The sequence below is a fragment of the Heloderma suspectum genome, chromosome 1 (genome assembly GCF_057233095.1).
Source record: "Heloderma suspectum isolate Gila_16-S chromosome 1, 16-S_ref, whole genome shotgun sequence".
In the NCBI taxonomy this organism is placed as follows: domain Eukaryota; kingdom Metazoa; phylum Chordata; class Lepidosauria; order Squamata; family Helodermatidae; genus Heloderma; species Heloderma suspectum.
In genome coordinates, this window is record NC_139458.1 from 419,553,509 (window position 1) to 419,575,606 (window position 22,098).

The 22,098-nt window shown below is 45.7% G+C and overlaps 1 protein-coding gene across 2 annotated transcripts in view; it reads right to left on the reverse strand.

Moving 5' to 3' along the window:
• FSHR (follicle stimulating hormone receptor) overlaps positions 1-18,839 on the reverse strand; it is a 157,421-nt gene extending 138,582 nt beyond the window's left edge. For both annotated transcript variants that reach the window (XM_084829212.1, XM_084829213.1), the window contains exon 1: positions 18,651-18,839. In XM_084829212.1, the coding sequence (XP_084685338.1) occupies positions 18,651-18,805 (155 nt within the window). In that variant the 5' untranslated portion in view covers positions 18,806-18,839. The remainder of the gene's footprint in view (positions 1-18,650) is intronic.
• Between the last annotated feature and the right edge of the window lie 3,259 nt (positions 18,840-22,098).

Sequence of the window (22,098 nt, forward strand, 5' to 3'; positions counted from 1 at the left end):
CTGCCATTGTGTGCAATGATGGTGGCGGCAGCAGCAGCAGGATGGGACAGGAGCTGAGAGGGAAGCTCCATGGCATTGATCTCTCAGCTCCAGTCCTAGCCACTGGGAGCCAGTCTCTGCCAGGCATGGCAGAAGAAGCCTTAACCCTTCCCACTCTCCTTTGGCAGAACGAAGCTGAGAACAAAGCACATGCTATGGGGACTGGGTAAAACGAGGTTCCATAAAATCAAAAAGGGATCCTCTTGATTTCATATGAGTTTTGCAGAGCAAATTCCCCAAACCACCATCATATCACAGACCACATCTGCCTCCACAGACTGAACCAGAAAAATCATGGATCCGCCACTTGTGGGTGTAGCCAAGGCACCAAAATATGGATCTTTGTCAGGGATCCTCTTGATTTCATATGCGTTTTGCAGAGAAAATCCCCCAAACCACCAACATATCACAGAGAGGGTTATCAGAGAATTCCGCCACGGATCTCAATGAAGCGGAATGCCAGTGCATTCGCCCCCCCGAAATCCATGGTGGAACGAAGCCCCCCGCCCCCCCTAGGGCCCAGGTAAGGAGTTGGGGGCTTGCGCAGCACGTTGGGGATGTCAGGAGGCCCCCAAAGTGGGATTTGGCCATCTGAATCCCGCTTCAGATTTGGGGCCGAGGTGGATCGGGCCCCCCCCAAATCAGCCCAAAGCAAATCGGGTCCACCTCAGAAGCCCCGAAGTGGCTTCCGAGTTGGTTTGGGGGGCCCGTGCAAAGTCCTAATACAAATGTAATAAAGAAGCGAACAAATGGAACTGGGTGACCAGCCAGATGGGCGATTAATAAATTTAATAAATAAGTAAGTAAGTAAGTTAGTTCAGGTGTGCATGTAACCCCTCATGCAGGTTTGGGATATACACATGGGGAAACTTGCTGTGGGTTTTAGCTGGGCTGCACTCTTCAAATACAGCCTCCCATCCCTCAAAACAATTTGGTAGGAAAATGAGAATATAATTCCCGCAGAAGGCTGTACTCTGGAACTATGTTGGCACACACACAATTTGCCAGGAAGAGAGCAAGGAAATGAGTAGCAAAACTAGTACAGAAGCATCTCCCATACACTGTTACAAGTTTCAAGTTATTACTGTGTGCAGCCCCCGGGCGCTATAAGTGATCTAACATTTATCTGTAATTGAAATGGGGAAATGCAGGAAAGAGAGAGAGAGAGGAGAGGAGAGGAGAGGAGAGGAGAGGGAGAGAGGGAGAAGGACACACAGAGAGAGAAACACTGCCTTAGCTCTCTGTAAATTTACTCTGTAACACAATGGTGAAATCCTCTTCCTTTTAAAAACTTAATAGAAGTAGACAAAGAATGGGAAATGAGAGGTTCCAGGTGCTTCGGGTTAAAGGAGAGGGTGGTGGTGGGGAATCAATTTGGGGGAAAAATTGCACTGGTTATATAACGGAGGTGATTAAAGCTTTATCCATTGATGAGCTCTCTCTCTCTCTCTCTCTCTCAAAGCAAGTCCCTAGCATTTCATGTCACTCTTTTGTGACATGAAACAGCATCCATATGGGGCTATGTGGTCAGAAGCAGGCTTGGTTCAGAAGTCCCTAGGGGGCAGGGAGCAGATGTCATAGGCCCCTTAATGTAAACTCTCCAACATTTTGCAGAGAAAAATAGGGACACTATTGTCACACAACGGATCACTGCATGAGTATCTGTCCCTGTCCGCATTAGGGATGTTGGAGAAATGTGCAACAGAATCCAATGAGTTCGGATTTCTATGACTCCAACCCACAGATTCTGCAGTGGACTAGCTTTTCCCAAGTTGCACGGGCCATCCCCCACCCTTTCTGGAATGTTATGCAGTCGGTTCTGTCAATGAGCGGATGTCTGGTTCTGTCAATGAGCGGATGATGACAGAATGACATCCACCTGACAATCCATGAAATGCAGATGGAATGGATTTTACAAAATACATACATCCCTAGTCCACATGCACATAAGAGCAGATCATAGAATCCTACAATTTTAAAGTTGAAAGGGACCTCGGAGGTCATATATTCCAACCCCCTGCTTAGTGTAGGAATCATGCAAATACAGCATCCATCCAGCTTCTATTTAAAATATCTCCAGTGATGGATAGCCCACCACCTCCCAAGGCAGCCATCAAATACCTCTTACTAAGAAGACTTTTCTCTGAATGTTTAGCTGAAATGTGTCCCCTTAATCTTTTCTTCTCCAGTCCAGATGATGAATCATAGAATAGAATAGTAGGGTTGGAAGGGGCCTATATGACCATTGAGTCCAACCCGCTGCTCAATGCAGTCAAAGCATCCCTGACAGGTGGCTGTCCAGCCTCATCTTGAATGCCTCCAGTGTGGGAGAGCCCACCACCTCCCTAGGGAATTGGTTCCATTGTCGCATTGCTCTAACAGTCAGGAAGTTTTTCCTGATGTTCAGCCGGAATCTGGCCTTGTCTGTGACAACCTTTCAAGTACTTGAAGAGCGCTATCCTATCTCCCCTCAGTCTTCTCTTCTTAAGGCTAAACATGCCCAGTTCTTTCAGTCTGTCCTCATAGGGCTTTGTTTCAAGTCCCCTGATCATCTTCATTGCCCTCCTCTGAACCCTCTCCAGTTTCTTCTTAAAGTGTGGTGCCCAGAACCAGGCTCAGTACTCAAGAAGAGGCCTAACCAGTGCACCTAGTGCTGCATTACTCTTTTTAATTGTGACTAGCAGTGGTATGGTGGCAAATTCTGAAGTGCAAGCACTTATCTTGACAGTCTCCATAGCCCCCCCCCCCCAAGAGAGCCTCCAGAAATTCAGGCAGCTGTGCTGATCCGTAACAACAAACCAGTTCTAGCAGTTTTCATCTCTACCAGAAGCATGTCTTTTGTAAAGCTAACAGGCCTTAATTGCCCATTCAAGGCCAAGCCACTCCAAATTACTCTGTATTAGAACAGGGATAACTCACAACAAGAAACTGTTGCTTGGAAAATCCATTTCTCTTCCCCCCACTGCACCAACAACTACTGTGGGGATTGGGGCTAAACTCAGGAGGGACAGGAAGTCGGAGGGGAGTGGCAGATGGTGTCAGTATCCCTGCTAAGAAAAAGTGGTGGTGCTGCATCCCGGTGAGCCCTGGATCCACTACATCACTGGTGGTGGTGCTTCTGGAAAGCCCACAAGTGAGGCACGGGCAACAGTCCTCCCCCTTGTTTGCCCCACATCAATTCACATTCATTTGCATTCAGGCTCTGAACATGGAACTTACATTTAACTAGCATGGTTAATCACTTCTGATAGACCAATCCTCCATTAATTGGTCTAATCTCCTTTTAAAGCTGTCTAAGCTAGTGGCCATCACCTTGTCTTAGAACAGTGGAATTCTACCTGCCCGTTCTGCATTGCACATTGTGAAGTAGGGCTTCCTTTTGTTTGTCCTGAATCTACTGCCAATCACCTCCATCCCATTTTAATTCTGCTCCCAACCTGCAATTTCTTTCTGCTCCCAACCTTCTGCTCCGAACCTTCAATACGCATACATTGCTGGTGGTGTTTCTTCTCTTCTGCTGTATTTTCTGTTCATTCACGGATCACCATGAAAACAAGAACAACTTAAGGATGCGTTCCGTCACAATGAATCTGGTTGCATCCCCCCAAAGCAACATTTACTGTCTAGATTGGTGGTATTGGTGTGGTTCTTCTAGAAGCGAAGGCAAACAGTGCACTGATATTTTGTGTCAAGACAACTCACAGATAGGGATGTCCGAACTCACCCCTGTCCAGGTTGTCCTGACTTCTGCCCAGCCCCTGCCCCCGCTTGCTGGTCCCTGGACTACGCTCGAGCCCCTTCCACACTCGGCGAGCAGCCCGCACTCACCCCAGCGGTTTTGTCAAGCTCCGCTGTCACCATTTTTTAAAAAAATAAAATGACAATCGCAAAAATGTGCATGTTTTTGTATGTGTGAAAATATTCCATTGTGTGAAATGTGCATTTTTATGAAGGCACACATTAGTGTGTGTACGAGAATATGCATTTTTCATAAAATACACATTTTTGTGCATATGCAAGTATGTGCATTCACAAAATGCTCATTTTTCCACACTCAAATATGTGCATTTGCAAAAATGTGCATTTTCGTGTGTGCACAAAGTTGCCTATTTTTGCAATCACCATTTTATTTCTCAGAAAATGGTGACTGTGTAGGGATGGCCGGATCACTTACCCCGTTCTGGTTGGGGGGGTCTGCAGGCGGGGGGAGGCGATCCATCCCTCCCCACGGAATCCGTCCAGGCTGGCTCCGCTCTGCGTTGATCTTGTGGAGCCAGTCGCCTGCTCCGCATTGCTGGTGAATGGCAATGCGGCCGGCAGCCATTGCCGTGCCATATCGCTGTGCTAAGTCTCCGGATGCAAATGGTGCAGTGGGCGCCATTTGCAGCCGTAAAGCTGGTAGATTAGCTTAAATGCAGCCATTTAAGGCTGCATTTAGGTTAATCTACCAGCTTTACGGCCGCAAATGGTGCCCGCTACGTCATTTGTGTCCGGAGACTTAGCACAATGATACGGCATGGCAATGGCAATGGCTGTATCGCCAGCGATGCAGAGTAGGCAGCCAGCTCTGCAGGATCAACGCACAGAGGGATCCGACCCAGATGGATTCCGGAGGGAGGCGGAGGTGAGTGCGCCATTCTGCCACGGGCCCCAGTGGGGCTGGATTCTTGGAATCTGGCCTCATTGGGGTCCGTGGCTGAATTCTGCCCCATCTCTATGACCGTGAAGCTCGACAAGGCTGCTGGGGTGAGTGCAGGCCATTCACTGAATGCGGACAGGAGGCAAGCAGGGGGAGGGGCTCGGCAAGCAATGCTCAGGGGTGCAGGCAGGAGCAGGTCTGCTGGATTCCCGGACTGAATTGGGCACCTGTGCCATCCCTACTCACAGGTAAACAGCTAAGCAAGCAGACAGGATTTTTAGTGCTATTGGTTAAAGCTATTTTAACAAACACCATTGTCCTATAACTACATATGCATCTGAAATTTTCTCCATCTACATTTCTCCCCAGATGTTTTCTTTTTTAGTTCCAAATTACTTGGTATTGTTTCCAAAGGCAAACCAACCAATGCATCAGAAATCCTCCATTATTTTATTTTATTTCCACATTTTGTACACAGTGCCATGCATGCACAATTTGTCTCCAGTTCATTTGCATTTCCCCCCTTCTTCATTAAGGATGCTCACAATTAGGGATGGGTGGATCACCCTGCACCTACCTTGAGCAGTGCTCGCCAGATCCCCAGCACTTACCCAACCCAGGTGAGTGGGTGCTTGGCAGCAGTGCACAGGCATCCACTCCCTCGTTGAGCAACATTTGCAACTCAAATGGCTGTCTGTTCTTTTCCATAAGTATCCCACCTATGCAAATAGGGGCCTTAAAGGGGCAATGTCCACAACATGACAGGCATTTATTGTGTAGATGGGATACTTATGGAAAAGAACGAGCAGCCATTTGAGTGGCAAATGGTGCTTGTTGAGGGAGCAGATGCCTGCATGCTTGCCTAGCTTGGCACGTGGCATGCTGGGCAGGCGCTGGCGTCCACGGACTGGCGTTCAGGGGGGCGAGTCAAGTCAGCAATTTCTCACTGGGCTTTGAGCCCCAACCAGGTGCCCACACCATTCCTACTCACAATCACACATTGCTAAACACTGCAAAAAAAAAAAAAAAAAAATCACCAAAAAATTAAAAAAAATGTAGTTGTGCAGATGATTGCATCAGGATTCTTTTCCTTTGGCATTTTACCAATGCACACACCCACTTGCTTGCACTGATAGAACACTGCAATAAAGCAGCTTTGATGAGAGTATATGATCAATTGTATCAAGAGACTTTTTCTATAGTGTTTTACTAATATAAACGGACACTTATGTGCATCATCTTGGTGTGATCATACATATGAAGGATATCGATGTTATCATATATATATATATGGAACTTACTATTTTGGAGTATTATCAATGCACATGCGTGCATTGGTGATGTAGAGAGGCAGAAATGCTCAAATGCACATACACAAATGAGCTTTAAGGATGGGAAAGTTGCAGCCCACTAACAGGACCACCCTATACATGACTACTCAGAAATAAGCCTCATTGAGTTCAATGGGTCTTGATCCTGGGTAAGTGTGTATATCGGGGTGGGGAATCTGTGACCCCCAAGATGTGGGAGCTTGTGGGACTCAAGCCTAAGAGGGATCCTAAGAGTTCTAGTCCAAAACATCTGGAGGGCACCTGGTTGAGAAAGCCTCTGTACATACTATGAGCGGTGCACGTCAACAACCTCAAAATGTGAGATCGCTAAACACATTTCACTCATGTCAAAACATTTTATAATCCACAATGGGCTTTTCTACACGCTTCTTTTAATCTGTCACTTTCCCGAGGCTTCTACTTCCATATTCTTTGTGGGATCATAGAATCATAGAAGAGTAGGGTTGAAAGGGGCCTATAAGACCTTTGAGTCAACCTCCTGCTCAATTCAGGAATCCAAGTCAAAGCATCCCTGACAAGTGGCTGTCCAGCTTCATCCTGAATGCCTCCAGTGTGGGAGAGCCCACTACCTCCCAAGGGAATTGGCTCCATTGTCGCATTGCTCTAACATTCAGGAAGTTATTCCTGATGTTCAGCCAGAATCTGGCTTCCTGTAACTTGCTTGTTACAGGGACTTACCCTGGGTTGGGTAAGATCAGATCTTCTACCCCCTGGTTTCTTTCCCCTGGCTTTTTCCTTCTCTGCCTTTCTATAGGTTCCATTATTTAACCTCTAGGTGATGCTGTGGTATAGTGGAATAGTGCAACTACACTAGGGTTTCATTCCTCCATTCCAAGATATACCAGACTTCCCTCGATAGGAATCCCCCCCCCAAAAAAATAGATTGCAAAGAACAGACAGGCCATGGAGGATGACAATGTCATATACAGCACCCGCAAACTACCATGAGTGAGGAATCATGAGCACACAATTAATGCCTTGTGTAGAAAGGCTTCATGTTTTTTTTAGCATGTAATAAAGGCTCCAAAGAAAACAATAAATAAGCAAATTAGTAAATAAATGCATATTACCCTTCACCCTTGAGGATGAAAGCAGAGAATGCTGTTTACAGAGCCTTTTTCTATCTGTCTTTTAATAACTGTTTGTTCCTTTTAGGGGCCATTTGTCTTGAGCATTTCTTTCAAGGAACTTCTATGAAGTACACGGCGTCCTTGTTCCCTCACCCATCAGAGTTGCGAACTCAAGAAGCCCTGTGTTTGAGATTTCTGATAAGTCTTGGTTACTGCAGAATGGATTGGTGTTATTTCCAAGATTTGTTGAGCTTGAGTCAGGGGCATTTCAGCTTTAGAGCTGCGTTGCAAATAGACTCACAGGTTCAGGGCAAACAAAAGAACAGACTTCTTTCCCACAGCAGGTAATTGACTTGTGGTATTCCCTGCCACAAGATGTAGTGATAACCGCCGGTTCCCATGGCTTTATTAGAGCCGTGCATAAATGGCCTCTCCAAAGTATCTGCCCTATTGTGGACAGACAAATTGTGTGTGTGTGTGTGGGGGGGATTTCACCAAATTTCTCCAGGGGGAGGAAAAATTCTCCATCTGGTTCTCAGGGCTGGGGCTCAACTTTAGCAGTGGCAGTAGAACAGTCTCTCTCTCTCTCTCTGCGTGTGTGTGTGTGTGTGTGTAAAAACAGCAGCCATCACAAAAAGGGTGAAGAATATTTGGAGAAAAACTGTGCAAAGTGGCCTTCCTTTTCTAGAGGGGGGCAAGAGAAAGGAAAACCTCAGAACTTCTCTGAGAAAAATGTAGCTTGTGAAACAGCTCAGCTCTAGCTTTAGTAGCGTGTTAGATAAATTCATGGGGGAGATACCTGTCAATGGCTATAGCCACAGACCCTCTGTGTTGAGAGGCTCCATGCCACTGAATGCCAGTGCCTGGGAGAATGGCAAACAGTAGGGGAAGGCTATTGCCTTCATGTGCTGTTGTGAACTGTTGGAAACAAGATGCTGGGTCAGTAGTAGTAGTCGTCATCATAGAAGTAATAGAAGTAACACCAACAACAACAATAATAAAACATTTCTATACTACCCTACAACTAGAAATCTCCAGGGTGGTTTACAATAGTCTGGATTTACAATAGTCTTGTAACGAAGGCCGCATTACTTGTCTGGATTTTATTTTTTAGTTGCCTGCATTGGGTTGGCAGGAAAGGGACAGAGAGCTTTGTCCCCCCTGCAACATCCAGCTGCATTTCTAAGCCAGGCACAGAAGAGGGGGCTTCCCTCCTCTCTGGCAGTTTGCCTGGTCTCTATGCCAGGTGCAAAGGAGGGTTGGAATACTCCCACCTTCCTCTGCCAGCCCGCTCATTGGCCTGCATGGAATAAATTCCTGGTTGCCCATGGCCACCAGGCTGGTGCTTAAATGCAGGGCTGAAATAGTCCATAAAGCACCTGCAGAGCACAGCTAGCAATGGTAAAAAGCAGCACTAAGAACCAAAGCAGCCACAGCAGGAGGAGAGACTGCATCCACCGGCCTGGCGCAGACCAGCTGTTACTGGGCTTCCTGTTGGTGGTTGAAGAAGTCAGTACAGATCCAAGTTTGATGGATTTTTGTTTTGTAAATTGCAATGAAAGCTTTTTAGGTTAAAAGGTAAACCAAGCCCCAGCACATCCTGGAAAATATCTAAGAACTTTGACACCACTGCCACCGCAACCCTCAGGAATTTTTTTTTTCCCCACATGAATACCCTCCCCCACAATTGCTGAAACTGAACTGTGCTGAAAGGTTCAGCACAGCTCTAATCTGAAGTGAACTGGGTGGTAATGGAGGAGAGGGCCTTTTTGACTGTGGCACCCTACTTATGGAACTTCCTCACCACCCCCACCCCCAATCTTAAGGAAGTTTCATTATTAATCTCCCCCCAACCCCCAATTACTGAAGGACAACTGTGCCAAAAGCTTTGGCACATCGCTAATCTGAAGAGTCCGCAGATTAAATAAATGCAGACAGTTTTGAACACAGAATGTTTTGTAAATAAATCTACTCACAGGTAAGTGCTCCAGCCTGCTGCTCGAAACAGCAGGCTTGGGTAGCTACTTCCAGTAGATCTGGAACATCAGGTTGGGTCATCTACTCCCCAAAAGATTTACACTACGGGAATTCAACACTTCTAAAAATTTCCCAACCTGTTGTTTGCTGCAGCAGCCAGAATGCCCTCCCAGAAGTAAACCTACTTGCACTCTTTGGTGAATGTTTGGAATATTTTAACAAGGCCTTGGTCAGTAAGGAGGTATGTGCTGGTGAATCAGACTTGTGTGGAATTTAATTAAACCAAATGTACCCATCTCTGAACGGAAGGCAGAAATGATTGAACAAAACTGCTTGTAAAAATATCTGGGTGATAAATGGAAACCTTTCAGTGCATAATTCACTTTAAAGTATTTGCCGTCAACAAGATGGTGGATTTTAAAAGAATCATTATTGAAGGTAAAACTGGGCGAGAAGATCAACACACAGTGTCATCTATTCAGACTTTTTGTTTAGGCTTCTCATTGTCTCTGTCTAGACACATAGTTACTGGGCTGGAAGGACTAAGCGTCTCCTGCAACCTTGATTGCTTGTGGAGCTCATAAGAATATTTCAGATTAATGAGGGCAGGGAACTCTGGTAACTGCTGTCAATATCTCTTCCAGCTCCAGTAAAGAACTGACCCCAGCCTACCCTCATAAAACCTGAACAAGACAGAGGGGTGCGACATTTGCTCCTGTCATCTTTGCTGGTCGAAACGAAGGCATGGGATGAGGCAGAGCACAAGCTGCAAAGCAGGCCTCATTGCCTAGCTCAAGAAAAACACACCCATCTTTCCGGTTGCCTCATGGATGGCTAAGGTTGCTTTTGCAGCAGCTTTCCCCAACCTGGTGTCCTCCAGATGCTTTGGACTTCAACTCCCATCAACCTCAGACAGCATGGCCAATGGTCAGGCATGCTGGGAGTGTTGCTCTTAATAGTTCTAGGTTGCAATCCTACGGCTGCTAGTCAGCCGCTAGACAGCCATAGGATATGTCGGTTTCCGGGAACCGGCCTTGGATCCCGCATTCTGAGGTCAGTTCCTGGAGAACCGACATTCCCCCCTCCTGCGCTGCCCCGTAGGCAGCGTGGAACAGTCTCGCACTCCGCACTTGGAAGAAGAGCACGGAGTGGTAGAAATGGGGCGTTCCTGGGGGTGTTCTGGGGCAGGGAATGAGAAAATGCCAGTATGACACATCCAACGAGTCATCCGGCAGCTGCTTCCCCCACTCCATCTTCTCGAGGCTAGACAGCTGAAATCGGTTGTCTGGCCACAAATGCAAAGTGGCTGATCCCCTCCGCACTTCTCCTGCCCTGCATTGGATAGGCGGTTGCCTCTGAGTTCGGAGGCAGCTGCCTATCCTGGTAGGATTGCTCCCTTAATTGGCAATCTCTGTTTTTATGGATTTTATTGAAACATGTCTTTATGGATTATTTATTGCATCCACTTGGTGTGATTTTTATCTTATACACTGCCTTGAAAGGGCTCCATCCATAAAGGCAGCATAGAAACACTTTTAGATAGAGCTGCAGTCCAAAAAATCTGGAGGGCACCAGGTTAGGGAAGGCTGCTTTACACCCTTACAGTGCAATCCTGTACATGTCTACTCAGAAGTAAGCCCCATTGAGCTAAAAGGGATCCAGTCCCAGGTAAGTGATTATAGGATTGCAATCTAAGTTCCTGCATGGTTGTCCCTTGCATCCATGAAGGAAATTTGGTGTTTCATGTCTGTATTATTTTATCTTTCATAATTTCTTACATTTCTATCCATCACGATGACATATGTGATCTTTGCATCCTCACAATGACAATGACCCTGTGAGGTTGGTTATCCTGTTGAATAGTGACTGACCTGAGATCACCCACTGAGCTTCATGGCTGAGAAGGGATTTTAAAACCAGGTTTCCCATGTCTACATCCTGCACTATACCTGGTATACCACACTGACATGCATAATAGATGTTCATTAACAATATTAACAATACACATGTGGGGTACACTCCATTTCCTATATGCAGGTGTCCTCACAGGTAATAAGGCTTGTATGAAGTCACCCCAACTCTATAGCACAATACACAAAATTGGGTCCCCATAATTGGTAAGGCATGGAGGGATTAGACCCCTAGAGTCCTCTGCCTAGATCACTCATGCAAGCAAATCAAGTCATGTGGCAAATTCTCTTTTAAAAATTCCACTTTCTAATTCTCCATCAGGTAGCTAAAGGTCAGTTTCAACATCCTCAGTAACAGTGATACCCAGGAGCACTTTCACTTTCCAAGTTGTACAAGACCTCACATTTATACGTTGCATTAATTCAGAATATAACACCTTGGATCCATATGCATAACCACTAATAGAGATTAAAACCAAAAATATTTTCTGCCCTTCAATCACCATAATTGTGAGTAAAAGAAGATGATTAATGCCAAGCCTGATGAAGACTAAGGAGAAATCAAAAACTAATGCCTTGAGGTTTAGTTGTCCAGTTAATTCAGATGTCCTCAATGGGCCCCTGGTTAGCCTCAGGGCCCCAGCACCTGCCCACTTTGCCACTTTCTGGAGACCACCATGCATTCAGCAATAGTAGCTGGGCATTGCAATGTTTCCTGCCACACAAGCTTACTTTGCAAAGGACAGTCCTCTCTTTGAAGGGCTGTCCAATTTAAAGTCCAGTTTAAAGATAAAGAACCATAAGGAAGTAAAGCAGGAGCTTTGATGTTGCCTATCAACAATGATCCATTAATTAATTAATATAATTTATTACCCCCTTTTCATTATAAAATAACCCCAAAGTGGGGTACAAAACTAATAAAACACAATACAATTGTACATCGTCAGCCCATAAAACTGTAAAATGGAGGAGAGCAGAGACACAGATTAGTTTACACCGGAACAGCAGACTGAGAAGGAACATGGGTCATCTGGTCCCCATCTCCCTCCACCCCCAATGGTGAAATATATTGTATTTCAATTATGGTCATTATTTTAAGATGTGCCTCTCACTATTTAAATCAGCATATGTAAATTGTGTGCAAATCTGCATCCTCTCTCATCCTCTTTTTTGGTGATGCATTTCATCTTGTTTGGGGAAGCCGAAGAGGACATTCTACACAGGCTGCTATTGTGAGCTACACTGGAAAGGTTTGCAGTGATGTGCAAATAGTGGATTGTGGTCATGACAAGTAGTTCAGACCAGTGGAGGCTGGTGGCTCTGAGTTCGGTGGGGCCGTGAATCTGTTCTGGGTTTCAGACAGAACCAGCTAGAACTCTACAGGAGCTATCCAAAGTGCTGAACCGTATCCTCCAAATAGGTTCACCACTTTGGATAGCTCCTTTAGACTTCTGACTGGTTCTGACTGAAATCCAGAATGGATGCACAGCCCCAACAAAATCAGAGCCACCAGCCTCCACTGGTTCAGACAACCTGTTAGCTATAAGCAGGAAGCAGACATTCCAAGCACAAGAAACAAAGTCACTTCTAAATCTATGGGTGGGGCAGTCTGCAGATTTAAGATCTGGATGATCTTAAATCAGCCCTAGCTCTCAATGATGAAACACAAAGTCTCCTTGAAATATTATGTATAGTTTTTGAATGGTGCAATGGCCCCTGTCCTAAACACGCTTGTGCTCATGGAAATCCCACTGAAGTTGATAGGAGTTGAGTGTGCAAAGCTCCCATTGATTTCCCTGAAAGACAACTGAGTACATGCTTAACTCTCTTGTTGAAATCCAACAGGACTTTAAAACTGCTTAACTTTGGCTGGGATTATATATCCACTCATTTTAGAGATCAATCCCACAGATTTAGTTGCCTTTACAAGATGTTAGTAGTGGTGCCCAATCCCAAGGCTGGCTGGGGGTGGCTGGGAGTTGTAGTCCAATATATCTGGAGTGCACCAAGTTTGGGAAGGCTGGTCAAAAGACGAAAGCAGGTAGGGCTGTGCATAGATCCACCTCACAGGTCGCTTTGGGGGTTCTGAGGCAGGCCCAATTCACTTTGGGCTGATTTGGGGGACACCGGCCTGCTTCAGCCTCCAGAATGGAAGCTGGATTTGCAAATCTGAATCCCACTTCACCCCTCCTCCCCGATGTGCCACCCAGCCCCCTGGGCCCTCTGGACATGTGCCGCCAGCCATGTTGTTGTTCCGGGGGAGGGGCAGTGGGCAGCCGCTGCCACCGGCACTGCCAGGGGAGCTGCTGCCACTGCCACTGGGGGAGCCATGGCCACCGTCAGCTCCTGGGCTCTCTGGATGTGTGCCGGCAGCAATTGTGTTGTTCCGGGGGGCGGGGGGGGGAGCCATTTTTGAAATAGCAACTCCCTATAGTTCTGGAAATAGATCCTGCAGGATCTATTTCCTGAAATCCAGGGAGTTATCATTTTAAAACTAGCTCTCCCACCACTTGGAACAACAAGACAGCTGCCATCGTGCATCCAGAGAGCCCAGGTAAGGAGCTGTGAGCTTGGCGGTGTCGGTGTCGCTGGGCTGGGCTTCTGAATTGCGCCAAGGTGTGCTGAGGTGCTTTAGAGCAACCCAACCTGCTTCGTATCGCTTTGTGCCCCATCCGCCATGCCTTGGAGGTGGCATGAGGTGGCATGAAGTGCCCCGCTTCTACTTGGAGCTCAGGCCTCGGGCTGAAGTGGTGCACAGCCCTAAAAGCAGGGGTAGACAACATGGTACCCGTAGGCATCAATGTGTCCCCAGACACCTTTCTTGGCATACACCAAGGTGCTCTACCCCTTCCACTTTAAGAACAACAACACTTTTTTTTTTACTGATAGCTGGGATTGCTGTGAATCCCACCACCATTTTCTGTTGGTGATGAAAAACATGGGTTCAAAGCAGTTATTTAGTGTGTTGTGGCTGAAACCCAACCTCTGCCTTGTATTATTAATTCATGTATTTATTACATTTATATCCCGCTTTTTTCCTCTTGCAAGGAATGCAAGGTGGCTTACATGGTCCTTCTCTTTTCCATTTTATCCTCACAACAACCCTGTGAGGTAGGTTAGGCTGAAAGTCAGTGACTGGCCCAAAGTCACCCAGTGAGCTTCATGGCTGAGTGGGGACTAGAACCCAGATCTCCTGAGACCCAGTCCAACACCTAACCACTACACCACATTGGCTCTCTTGTACTCAATCTTACTCGTCCTTTGCTACACCTCCTGTGGCAGCCATTTTGTGATGTGCCCAGGACAGTTTCCCAAATTGCCAAATGTACCCATGGCCCCAAAAGGTTACCTACCCCTGGGCCAAAGTCTAATAATGACATGGAAACATCATGTTAGATAAAAGTGGTTCTGTGCTTATTGGTAGGCAATGGTGTCAGAGCAAGGCAAATTGGTTCTTAGAGGAGAGAGGGTCTCAAGTGCCAACTAGATTCCATGGGTATGACATGACTCTTCACAATCCTCTCAGAATAAGGCATTGTGATAAAGTAGTTATTATAAAACCCCCACAAACATTCTTTGCTAAATATTTTGGCACAGAGATTCTCCACTTATTAGGGGGTTGATTAATGGCCACGTTTTATCTCTTTCCCGCTCCCATCTGCCTTTTTTCCAATTTTGGATTGCTGAGTGATTAGTTTCACATAGCAACAGATGATAGGAACAGATGAGAAGAACTAATGTTACTTACACACACACACACACACACACACACACACAGAGAGAGAGAGAGAGAGAGAGAGAGAGAGTTGTTATTGAAATTTAACCTCAAATAAAATCTGAAGCAGGTTTAGGAGGTTCCTCCTGAGGTGAAACATCTAAGGAGTTTCAGAGGAAGGCAAAGAAGTTTGTGCAAGTTCTAGAAAAATTTCCGAGAGAGAGAGAGAGAGAGAGAGAGAGTTGTTATTGAAATTTAACCTCAAATAAAATCTGAAGCAGGTTTAGGAGGTTCCTCCTGAGGTGAAACATCTAAGGAGTTTCAGAGGAAGGCAAAGAAGTTTGTGCAAGTTCTAGTAAAATTTCCTCGAGAGAGAGAGAGAGAGTGTGGTGGTGGTGGTTCTGCCGATCTTAGGCCATTGCTGGATTTTACCTCAAGCAATATGTGAAGCGAATTTGTGGGCTGTTCCTCAGGCAGAACATCTGAGGGGGAATGATGTTTGAAGAGGATTAGAGAAAATCAGGAAAAGTGGCATCTATGGAAAGTTAAAAGTTCATGGGTACAAATAGCCTTGCAACAAAACACTGCAGTGAAGACTGCTTCCTGTTCAAAGGTCTAGCTAGCCCGGCCCTCTTTGAAGATATGCCATTCCATTTCCCTTCCCTTAGTTTTCTGTCCCTGCCCCCTTTCCACAGGAAGCCAGTATTTGGTCTCCATTGGGCTATTGGGCTCCCCCCACACTTTAGAATTTTTAATTGTTTTCCTTAGGAATAAGGAAACAAAGTCTCAGGGTGCTGAAAAAACATATGTGGTTTTATTCCAAGAAGTAGCCCTATGCCTTGAGCATGGGTCTTCTTCAGGGGCTAGCTTTTTAAAGATATAAATGACTGCAGAGATCTCTGAAAAAGATTGAACCGCATAGGGCTACTTCTTGGAGTAAAAATCACACACATATATAGTTTCAACTTCCTGAGACTTTTTCTCTTTATTCCACTGGATCATTTTGGATGTTCTTCAGTTTTATTTTACCCTCTCTTTTTTTCTTTAACATTTTTTCTTGTACTTCTGCAAACCTGTGGATTCCCCCAAGATGGCCGATGTCTCCCTCTTGGGCAAGGATGGTGCTGTTTTGGCCACATAAGGATCCATACTCAGAGAATGAGTTCACTCCTGGCATATAGGATACAAGTGGAGGCTGGTGGCTCCGATATCAGTGTGGTGGTGTATCTGCTCTGGGTTTCAGTCAGAACCAGTCAGAACTCTAAAGGAGCTATCTAACTCTAACTCCTTAAGAGTTTTGACTGGTTCTGACTGAGGCCCACTGACATCGGAGCCACCAGCCTCCATGGTAGGATACAGGTCAAGTGATGCACCATAATATACTATATAAATATTGTAAATAATAAAACAAACAAACAAACAAACAATAATAGGTCTTCAAACACATTGGGCAGTAGTCCAGCAGGGCTGGTCTGCCTCCACTGGTTCAGCTGCGCTTGTGGAACCCACCGTTCACACAACAGGGCTTTGACGCTTCAAAAAACAGTCCCAGAAATGAGTGGGAATGCTTGTTTCCGGATTGGGACAGGTCAGTGGCGCTCCCTTCTCTGAACTCTGCTGGCCTTCCCTGTTCCAGAAACAAGCATTTCTGCTCATTTGGGGTTATTTTTAGAAGCACCAAACACTGTTGCGTGAGCTGTGCATCCCATAAGCACACAGGCACAATAGGATATTGCCCATAGAAGGAAGAAAAAAAAATCTGGGTGTGTTTTAAGGGATGTAGCAGTCTATTTGTGGTGACAGGCAGCACAAAGAAAACCGCAAGAGCTGTTGCGGCCCTTAAATTTTGGTGACACTCGCATGAGGGCTGTAACATTTGAGAAGGGGAGGACATGGATAGCCATGCATGACATGTCTAGAAAGCTGAGCTCTAGCTTGGGTGACAGGCCAGGGAATAGACAGTGAGGTAACTTTCTGAGGTAACTTTCACCTAGCTCCTTCAGTGAGATGGTAACCCTGGGTTTGAGGTGTACTGCTGCAGATGGTATACTAGTTCGGATGGAGCCAATTGGACTGAATATTTCACCATGCAAACATTCCCTTCACATAGAATGTTAGATGTGAAGGAGAGATTCTAGCCTAGCCCTTCTCTCCTATGCTAGTTCTCTAAGTGAGCGCTATTTGTGTGTGGAGTAATCCTGTGAGCCTTGCACCTGTAATCTGAAGTGGTACAGCCCAGACACAGATTTGCCAAGAGTCGATGTCTCTATCAGTTCATCCTCGATTCTCAGACCAACCAGTGAACCTGTCGCTTGTGTCTGCCCTTTCTTAAAGGAACAGATGTAATGCAGTCTTCCCCAACCTGGTGCCCTCCAGATGTTTTGGACTACAACTCCCATCAGCCCCAGCCAGCATGGCCAATGGCCAGGAATCAGTGGAGGCTGGTAGCTCCAATGTCACTCTGTAGCTCCTTTAGAGTTCTGACTGGTTCTGACTGAAACCTGGAGTGGATTCACTGCCCCGCTGATATCGGAGCCACCAGCCTCTCCTGTCAGGAATGCTGGGAGTTGTAGTCCAAAACACCTGGAGGGCACCAGGTTGGGGAAGGCTGATGTAATGTTATCAGGTTACATCTGAACCATGAGAGTTTTTTTTTAAAAAAACTTCTTGTATACATTCTGTACATTGCATTTTGTTGTACATAACTGTAATGAGGTTTGCTTATGAATATTATCCTTGCCTAGATCTTCTGCCTGAGGAAGAAGTTCACTTTGTTTAGGTTCATTCCATTGTAAAGCTGCTGATAACCCATCTCCATAAAATTACACTGAAATGGGGGGAGATCCTTTGTAACTATGCTTAAATGACGTAGTCTATTAAGGTTGAAATCCTGTACCCACTTATCTGGGAGGATGAAGCCCTATGGAACTCAGTGGGACTTACTTCTGAGACATGTATAGGATTGCACTGTAGGGTATCTTTTCAAGGTGGATTGGATGATGTCAACTCCTTTTGCACCTTCACAGATATGGTGCCAATTCCTGGGGCCATACTGGCCCATATTCTTACTAACATGTCTTTGATAGGCAGGCTGAGAAGTTGCCATTTGTGTTTAAAGGGGGAAGAAACCCCAATGGTTTTATTTCAGCGATGACATGGTTAAGTATCAGTGGTAGCCTTTGTGTTACAGAACTGGAAAAAAACATCCGATAAAGAACTCTGGCTGCGTCAGTCTGTGTGAAATAAATGGGAACTTGAAGAAACTGACTTGCAGTTGAGAAATCTAACCCAATGAGCTGTCTCCATTTATTCTCATTAGCTGTTTTCAATTCTGTTTCACTCCAGAAGGACCATTTGTTTTTTTAAAACTTAATCTAAGACCCCCCCCAACCCACCTGCCTTTTAAGAAAACTCCAGAACGTACTCTGTGAGCAATGCATACATGCAAACCACCAGCTTCTTGCTAAGAAGGAAAACACACACACACAGACACCTATTGCATCTCTGCATAGAAGCTAGTCGCTTGCTACTCCCATCTAGATGGACATATTGCCAAATTTCTAGACACCAGTTAAGTGTGCTGCTCTTTGGCAGACACACTTACTTTGTTCAGTTTTACTTGCACTCATTAAACAAGTGCTTTGGGGAGGATGTGCCAGGCGTTTTAACATAAATTACTCTGGGGAAAAAACCTGCCGCCACCAAAGGAAACTTCAGTTCACACTTTTGTCGGAGCTGGCGCCTTATCTTTCCTCCATGATCATAAAGTGCCGTTGGGGCGGGGGTGCCTGGCCGAGAGTTGCAGTGGTCCTGGAGGAGTCAACCACCCCCTCAGAGTTCCTCTGAAAGTGGCCGAACAGATTTATCAAAGGAGGATAAGGCAAGGCTGGAGCCAACACTGCCGTGCAACTTGGCAGTGTGTTGGCTGGCTTTCCCTTCTTTACTCACAGTTCCGTGGAATTCCTGGGGATGTCCCGGGGTATGGAGGTCACCTTGCTCTCCTGGCAGATGAATGCCATCCTGTCTGAGCACCGGCAGAGGGGATGCTGGCACCCTGAGCAAGCACCCAAGAGAAGCAAGAGGCTGAGGCACAACAGAGCCATGCTTGCCTCTACATTGCCCTCTCCCTGAGCCACTGAAAGGAAAGCTCCTCCCGCTTCACATTATCACTCCCTTCACTGAAGCCCTGCCTTCCAGGGCTGTGGTGGTGAGTCACGTGATGCCCAAGGAAGGACTTCTCTACATGGCCTACACTTCATCAGGGTCTTGGGGAAGGCGGGGTGATGATGATGCGCCTGCTAACAGCAGCACTCATATGCCACGCTTAATTTTGCTGGGAAAGGTTCTCAAACCAGCTGGAGAGATCTCTCCCACCTCCTTCTCCCACAGAGAAACCAGCTGGGGATGTTCAGTGCCTCAGAGGGAACCTGGGTCTCTCTCTATGCTCAGGGTATCCTTGCTTGCTAACTTGGATTTGGACATCTGCTTGCTCCCTGTAACTAAATGCTGACCAGCTTACTTTATGGAGGTCGTCTGGCTTCATGACCATCCAGACCATATTCTTGTGCCCTGTTCTGGGCTCTCGGTCAGGCTTCAGTCCTGCAGGAAAGGGTGTGGATGTGGAGGCAGATGGAGAGATGCAAAGCAAGAAAGGAAGATGGATTTAGGGAGAGGGATGAGCACCCTTTCTGTGAACATACGTTGCTGCCTTATACCAAGTCAGAGAATGTTGGTCCATCTACCCCAGGAGTGGGAAACCCATGACCATACAGCTGTTGCTGAACTCCATCACCCATCATCCCTAGACAACATGCCAATGTTCAGGGATAATGGGAGCTGTAGTCCAACAACATCTGAAAGGCCACTGGTTCCCCATAAGAACATAAGAAGAGCCATGTTGGATCAGACCAAAGGTCCATGTAGTCCAGCATTCTGTTCACAAACAGTGGCCAAACAGCTGGTCATGGGAAACCCACAAGCAGGACATAAGTCCAACAGTACCCTCCCACCCATGTTCTCCAGCAACTGGTGTACATAGGCATACTGCCCCTGGTATTGGAGGTAGCATGTAGCCATTAGGACTAGTAGACATTGATAGCCTTATCCTCCATGAATTTGCCAATCCACTTTTAAAGCCATCCAAATTGGTGACCATCATTACATCTTGTGGAAGTAAGTTCCATGGTTTAACTATGCACTATGTGAATAACTACTTCCTTTTATTTGTCCTTGATCTCCCACCTATCAGGTTGATGGGATGACCCTGTGTTCTAGTCTTATGAGATCTAACTATATCCCTGATCTAGCCCAGTGTTATCTACACTGATTGGCAAAAGTTCCCCAGAGCCTCAAGGAGATATCTTTTTCATTACCCACTGCATGCAATCTTTTAAACTGGAGATGCTAATGTGTCTAAGTCCAAGTGCTCTATTGTACCATGCTGATTTAGGTCTCACAACCAGAAGGTAGGGATGTATGAGAAAGATGTTTCAGTTCATTTTGGACCAGAATTCTATCTCGTTCGCACCTCCTAGAACTGAACACAGATCTGAATGCAATCTCTGGTTGAAATCCATACATTTCCAGGCTGGTGATATGATTTGGGGAACAAACAAACAAAAAGTGTTTGGAAAATGTGCACATTTGAAAAATGGACATGAAAAATGTGTACTTGTGAAAAATGTGTCTAAATGCACTTTAATCAATGGGGGGGAAATGCATACATTTAAACAGTGACCACAAATAATGCATATGTTTGGGAAACTATACCTGGATTTTAGTGCAAAAAGGAAAAAAAAAAGTTCACAATCTGATATGGACATGAACAAGCTTTGAGGTGAGCTTGTTTGGCTGATTCGCACATCACTACCTGCAGGTGAGATGCAGGGGAAAAGCAGTTTCTGGGTTGGTCCATTTCAGAGAAAGTGTGTGATCATATGATTGAATGCTTCTCTCCCCCCCCATCAAATAAAAATCCATGCACATAGAAAACTAGTATGTCAGGAGGGTTGTTTTTATTTGCCTTTTTTTGGGGGGGGGAGGAACACGCAAGTATGTGAGGCTTCCCCCCCTGAATGCCACCTAAGTGGCACAGACCAGACGCAGGCTTATAACCGCAACTGCTGTTTGTGGAAAATCTTTTGTTGTGCATCGAACACTTCTAGATCATACACACTGAAAGGTCTCCCATAAATATCCCTTGAGATAATACCGGCTGTTCATTTCAAAGCTTGCCAAGTATTTTGGCAGTATACATAAACAAACAAGCAGGCACACAATAGTCTCCCTCTGACCTGAAAGCGATCTAATTGCCTCCAGACAAAGAAAGATTACGCCTGGTGAATGGACTTTTGGTGTTGCTTAGGTGCTAAGAATGGCTGTGCAGTTGAGACTTGATCTCTAACAGCCTTTCAGGCAACCTCAGGTTGAGTAGAGAGAATGGGAAACTCCAAAGAGCTGTGATGCAACTGAAACCTATCATTCACCAAAGGCTGAAATAGAGTCACTGAGGTGTGGCCTTGAAGGTCATCAAGGACCTTTGCAGCCATTTTCTCTCTGTTTTAAAAAGTTTGGCCAGGCCAATTTAGGTTATGTGTTAACCTAAAATCTAGTTAAATCACACACATTTTTTAATTGATTTTAAATATTGATTTCCAGAGGGGGGGAAAAATCAACAGCTACATCCTAAGCAGCCAACTTGTACCAACATTTCCTCTCCCTTATATCAACAAAAGATGGGTTACCAATCATTATAATTTGTTAACTGTTCATTGAAACCACTTCCATTGTTGCTCAAACTTAGCACAATACCTCCTTCCCTGACTCGCTCTGATAATCCAGGTTAATTTATTTAGAACTACAAAATCCCATAATTTAAGGTACAATCCTATGCATGTTTAGACAGAAAAAAAGTCCTACAACTCCTACAGCTGGGGAATGCTGGGAGTTGAATTACTTTTTTTTTGTCTAAACATGCATTGGATTGTACCTTTAATTATCATTCCCTTGTTCCAGGGAACTGTGGGAACAGTAATTGTGTTAGGGAGAGGAACTAGGGAACTTTAGCGGAATTCTCAGCTCCCTCATGAACTACAGTTCCCAAGATTCTTTGGTGGGAGCCATAATAGTTAAATTGGCATAAAATCTATATACATTTGTAGAGTAGATACAACCAGAGAGAATCTGTAGACCTGTTCTGCATGGACACCTCTCCCTCTACCAGTCTGTCCTTAGATCTGTTGGGAAGGCTTGTCTCATTGACCCACCACTAGGGGAAATACACTGAGTGGTGACATGAGACAGGGCTTTCTCCAAGGTGGCACCCCAACTTTGGAATGCTCTCTGAAAGAGGTATGCCTGGTGCCCATTTCACAAACATTTCAGCACCAGGCTAAGA